At 32.9% G+C, this 6,413-nt stretch overlaps 1 protein-coding gene across 1 annotated transcript; it reads right to left on the minus strand.

Annotated features, from left to right (window-relative positions):
- Positions 1-1,959: 1,959 nt before the first annotated feature.
- On the minus strand, positions 1,960-5,023 carry LOC107789783 (jasmonate-induced oxygenase 1-like). Its single transcript, XM_016611651.2, has 3 exons — positions 4,573-5,023; positions 2,332-2,653; positions 1,960-2,240 (listed from the first exon to the last, which is right to left on the minus strand). Exons 1-3 carry the CDS (start codon positions 4,926-4,928, stop codon positions 1,971-1,973), a joined length of 948 nt encoding a protein of 315 aa, XP_016467137.1. The 5' UTR covers positions 4,929-5,023; the 3' UTR covers positions 1,960-1,970.
- Between the last annotated feature and the right edge of the window lie 1,390 nt (positions 5,024-6,413).

The following is a 6,413-nucleotide window of genomic DNA, read 5'->3' on the forward strand; positions in this document are numbered from 1 at the left end:
AGAGAATTAATCATAGTGCCTTTCAGTTGTTAATAGAAGAAGAAGAAGAAGAAGAAGAAGAAGAAGAAGAAGAAGAAGAAGAAGAAGAAGAAGAAAAATAAGAAGAAGAAGAAGAAGAAGAAGAAGAAGAAGAAGAAGAAGAAGAAAACGAAGGAGGAGAAAGGGGCTGAAGTTATTTAAAAACTGAGTACAGGTTAAATTTTTTTTAAAAAAATGGGTATAGATTAAATAGGGACGACCAAATAGGGCGCCCCGTGCAATTTTTACGTTGATGTTGAGCTTGAAATTGATATAATATATCTACAACTACATAATACAGTTAAAAACAAAAATAATATAACTATAATTTTTTAACAATATATCTACAAGGTTAAACAGATTCAGAAAACTACAACTTATCTTCACAATGTAGACAAATAATCTACAAACCACAAAAAACACAGATTATGGAGTCTTTTAAGAATTAAAACAAACAAAAAAACTATTGTTGAAATTACTAAATTATTATCTTCACCAATGAATGTTGTTAAACATTTTTAGGAGATTTTACAGTAGGAGCTTTTTTTGGAGCTTTTACAATAGGAGACACTTTAACTTTCTTTGCAGGTTTAATGACAGGTTCATCTTCTACAAAATCATCATTAAAATCTATCTCTTTGCCTTTCCTTTTCACTGAATTGATTTGCCACGAAGATTTACCAGCATCAAAATCATGTTTTTTTAGTTCTAGCTTCTGTCCTAGCTTGACGAGGGAAAATCCTATGCTTCTTCTCTTCATTTGCATGAGAAGATTTTTCATGCTTTTTCGGTGAATTTGGTGATAAAACACCCAAATCGAAAGAAGGAACATCTGCTTCTTTAACTTTTTTAGGGCTGTTCTTTGAAGCTCTGTTCTTTTTCATTGAAAATCTTTGAAGCTGGTCGTTAATGGGTGAATGAACTTTGAAGAATAGTAGAAATTTTGACTGATTTTAGAAGAAAGACTTGAGAATAGGCGTTAATGGAGGGGTTACAGATTTTCGCTGGTTTTAGAAGAGAAAATAGTGGGTGATTGAAGAGGAAATCGTGGGGTGTGGTTTGATATGTGGGTGAGGGGGTGAGATTTGGAGAGAGAAACTTGGGGGAAGTGGGAACATACGGTAGAATTAAATTAAGAGACTAATTAATACCATTAAAACCCCTAAAATGTACATAAATGGTAATTAGGTATATAAAAGGTAATTATATTAAATGTTAAGTATGGAGGTAATATAATTTATTATATGGTATAGGAATGTAAAAATCTCTTGTTCATTCACTAGAAGAGTGGACCTGGACTCTTCTCCAGCCTTTTGGGCCGTTGATGTTGAGCTTGAAATTGGTCCAAAAAGAGGTTGAAAGATTCTTTGGCTCAGAAATTTAAATGTTTTGAAACAATGATTATTTTATTTTTTTGGATAATAAAGGAAAGAAAACAATTCTATTTTACTTTTTCCGTTCATTTTTACTTGTCCAATATTTTAAAAATAGATTTTTACTTTCACTTGTCACTTTTAACATATCAAGAAAAAATAATTTCTTTTTTTCTGTTATACCCACAATATTATTACTCATTTCAAATCATTTTTCTCAAATCAATTAAAAATATGTATCAATTAATATGAGTATTATGATAAATTATGTATTTTATTTATTATTTTTTAAGAGGCGGCGCAAAATTCATGGTAGACAAATAAAAGTGAACGGAGGGAGTAGATAACAAGGGAAAGAAAACAAAAATAGAAGAAAAGAAATACCTTAAAATGAAGGTTGCGTGGTCCATTATAGGAAATGATAAACACATTCGAGCAAAGATAATGCTAGCCTACGTTTGTGCACGGAACAAGATCATTAAGGGGCGGAGACTAGACAAATGTGAACAAATTTAGAACGTTTAAAAACATATTAAAATGAAGAGAAACAACAATTGATAAGAGACAGATAAATGATCCTTATACAGTGAGTGAAAAATGAGATAAGCCAAGATCGTCTTCAAGACCAGAAGTACGCTTGAGCTTATTTTCCTTGCGCTTTTGTAAATAGTCACTGTACAAAAATCCCTTATACTTAGGTTTCTCAGCAATCTGCTTAGTGAAATTTTGAAGTGGTTCAACCCATTTTCCCCCTGATACATTATAGAAGAATGAAAATGAATTTCTTGATCTTCCATTGGGTCTCACCACCCTATGATTTGGACTCTTGTATTTGTTATTTGTTAGCACCTTCAACAAAAAATAAAAAATAAACGTCATATTATATACAATTATTTAACTTATGTACGGTGACAATGTAAATAATTTTTTATTTTTTTACCTGAAGAATAATACCAATGTTGACAACAAGGGCACCTTCCTTTGGAGTTACAGGAATCCATTTACCATCCTTTTGAACTTCAAGCCCTCCAACTTCATCTTGTAACACAAATGTTATGCATCCAACATCTCTATGTGAACTAATTCCCATTTTTTCCTTCTCAGTTGCTGGTAAATAATACAAGGCCGTTAACACATCTGAATTTCTCTCATTGTTAAATTCTTGGAGAGTCCTTGGAGGCAGACCTAAAGTCTCACTTAGTATGCTCTCTAAAATTGCTCCAATCTTCACAAATTGATCGAATAAATCTTCCATTACTGCTCTGAAACATTATTGAAGAAACATGAATTAATGAATTATCTCAATGGCTACAGTATTTTCACCATTGCTTTTTCCCCTTATAGCATTGATGCTCCTGTCAGTAGGTGTGAGAGGTTGGCCATGGAGAGTTTGAGAAGAGTTCGAGGTAGACTTAAGAAGTACCGGGAAGAGGTGATTAGACAGGACATGGCGTTGCTTCATCTCACTGAGGACATGACCTTGATAGGAGGGCGTCGAAGTCGAGGATTAAGGTAGAAGGTTAGTGGGTAGTTTTTAGTTGCTCACCAATAGTCTTAATAGCATACATGACCATTCATATTCTTAGATTTTTATTACGTTATGTGATTTTGTTCACCTCAGGTATTGTAATCCCTCTTGCTATTATTTGGTACTATTTATCCTTCATCTCTCTCTTTTTCTTTTCTCTTCCTTCCTTGCTTTCCTCTTCTTCTTCTTGCCCTTCCTAAGCCGAGGATTTATTGGAAATAGCCTCTCTATCTGCATTAGGTAGGGGTAAGTTGTGCGTACAGATTACCCTCCCCAGATTCCACCAGTTGGGTTTGTTGTTGTTGTTTTTATCCTTATATTTGTCAAATCTGTTTTGAAAACGCTTTTCTTAAACTGAGTGTTCATCAGAAACAACTTCTTTATATCACACTAGGTAAAAGTAATGTTTGCATACACTCATACTCATGTTGTTATTATTGGCTATTCGTCCAACTTGAGAGTCAAGTTTCATTTTGTATATTTTGAGTGTTCATCTTTTCATGCCCTAAAGGGTGATAGGAATAAATTAGTATACTATACATTAGATTAGTAGAGGAATGCAATCATTCAGTCAAATAAAATGGTTAAAATGGGAATTAAAAATAGCCCTTAATCATTTCTGCCTCATATATATATTCCATTTCTAGACAGCTGTGTCATAAATAAAAAACATGCTGCAACTTTGTTTGAAATCAAGTCTGTATCATATGCCATAGTTTGTAAAGTTTATACTTTTGTAGTAATCCGAAAAGATCCAATAGCGTGCTAACTTTTATCTTACAAAATATATTAGTTTAAGGGTTTCCACAAATCATTGAGCACAAGAATCATTAGATAGCAGAGAATGTGAAAACTTGGACAGCTCTGTTGGAAAATTTTGATAGGTATAGGCGCCAGGTTAGTCGTTAAACAGCTTAAGTTTTTGCAAAAAGATAAAAATAGCAGTGTTGCTAATATGAGTTTAAGTTCTATGCACTGATGTGTAAAAGATATTTACACAATCAAATCATTTATAAGATAATTATAAGTAAACTCTAGGAAAAAGGACATTGTATAGCCGCTCTCAAAATAATAGGCGAAAAATGTATAATGTTTGTATATATGTATATAGACATTCTATATTTTATATATAAAAGTTATACAAATTTTATATACTTTTTTAGCTACTGAATGTAAATAGTTTATAGCGCGGGATAAAAGTGAAAAAAAAAACTAAACTCTATGATAAATATTACTCCCTCTGTTACAATTTATGTGAACCTATTTTCTTTTTGGTCCGTTTAAAAAAGAATGACCCCTTTCTAAATTTGGAAACAATTTAGCTTAAATTTTCAATTCTACCCTTAATGAAAAGCTTTTATAACCACATAAATATTATGGACACCTTTTTGACTTGTTTATGACAACAAATTTCAAAAGTTTTCATTTTTCTTAAACTCCGTGCGCAGTCAAACATATTCACATAAATTGGAACGGAAGGAGTAGTACTTTGTAACCTTGCAAAAACGGTTAAACTGCACTATAATTTTTTTGATACGCATACTACTTATTAAGTCAATATCCTCCTCGTACCCTACTAGTGGGATTTTATTGGGTCGTTACTATTGTTGCATACTACTTAAATCCTTCTAATATAGACACACTATTACTTACCGGAGTTGTGGATGATTTGCAGGAAAAACATTGAAGTTGGATCCAGGCTGAAGCATAACCAAGAACTCTGCAAACTCATAAGATGGATTTGGTTTTCTGTTATAGCCAGCAGGAAAAGGTGATCCTGGCAATGGAGAACATTTCATTTTCTCTTCAACTGAAGACTCAAAGAAATTTTTAGATAGTTTCATGGCACGGCTCATTAAATCCAAAGGCACCCCATGATTGATAATTTGGAAGAAACCATATCGAGAACACGTTTCGTCTATTACTTCTCTAACCTTTCTCTTGCCATCTTCATCTCCTTGTCTGAAGAAAGGAGAGAGATCAACTATTGGTATTACTGAATTAGCCATGTGCACGTGCAAAACTCGCGCATACAAGATGTTGCAGTTGCTGCAAGTATTTGTTTTGAAAAATGTATAGAAGTACTAGAAGAAGCTTATTTCAAGATTACACTATAACCATATGAAAAAAATTAATGAATTGGTTTTAAGTGTACGTCTATATATGTGGGTTGTTGGTTGATGATTAGCTTGGCGCTCTGATGACATATTTTAAAAAAATAGGATAAATGTGGTTATTGATTAATTAAATCAAATAATTTTATAACTCTCTTTGCAGAACCATAGAGAGGGACATAATTAACCACCTCACATGGAGCCTTCAATTTGGCAACTTCACGTGATTTCACCACATATATAACTATTATAATTTGCGACGTTAGATCTAATCTAGTACTCTTCCTCATTTGTTTGATAAATTTTTTAGCATTTTAAAGATTTGCTCTCAATACACTAGATTCCATCTGGCTTTAATTGAGGGAGAAGAGACGTGCATTGGTATCCAAAAATAAAGTAAACTAATTGAAGCAGTACTTGACGTTATTCGGAAAAAAAAATAAGAAACAAGATTAAAGTATCTGCAAATTGAGTATTTTACATTAGTAACAACAAACAGTGGCAAGACACATAGCTATAAAAATTGAGCCTTTTAAATAACAGCGTTTACCATGTTTTTTGTATTTAAATAAGGACAGATTAAAGGATCTCAAAATGGTTAGAAGAAAAAGGGGCGAAAGAATTGACATAGCTGCAGCGAGAGAGTGAGTAAACCAACGAAAAGAATAGCACAGTACTCATTCAAAAGATAGAGGTGGAAGAGGGAAAAAGAAAAGCATTGAATCTAAAAATTGTTGAGACAATCAAATATGCTGTTCTAATATTTAAAGAAGTTAGCAGGGAGATCCATAGTTTAGATCATGCCTTCCAACAAAACAGGAAAATAACTTAACTATGTCTATTGTCGTGACCAAAAACACTCACGCAAGTGCACGTGATCGTCAAGTAATAGAGTAGTGAGTAGAGTATCGTTTCCACGAAGACTTATAATTAACTGTTGAGTAATTCAAACTCAATTAATTTGTCTATCCAAGAGGTTTTTCATAAAATAGAGATGTAATTGTTTTACTACCTAAACTATCAAGCAATAATCTAACTAGAGCAATTAACCAAACAAATAACAATTTCGAGTAACAAACAGTAGGAGAGGATATTCCAGGGTCACAGGCTAGTTAACAATCGTGTTATGTTCTTAGCTTAAAATGACTAATCGATTTACCTGGGTTGTTGATTGACAGGGTTAATGTTACTCATAAGAATCTGTCGAGTTCTTACTCGCCTATTCAAATTAACTCAATGCCTATATATCTATGGAATTAAGATTAACAAGAATGAATTTACAATTCCTGAATTTCAACCAAGCAAGGCAATTGGGTATATGTCTATCCCAATTGCTAATCCGTTCCCCGAGGCCCGGGCTCAAGAACTTGCCCTATTTAA

Source organism: Nicotiana tabacum, chromosome 6 (assembly GCF_000715075.1).
Source record: "Nicotiana tabacum cultivar K326 chromosome 6, ASM71507v2, whole genome shotgun sequence".
NCBI lineage: Eukaryota > Viridiplantae > Streptophyta > Magnoliopsida > Solanales > Solanaceae > Nicotiana > Nicotiana tabacum.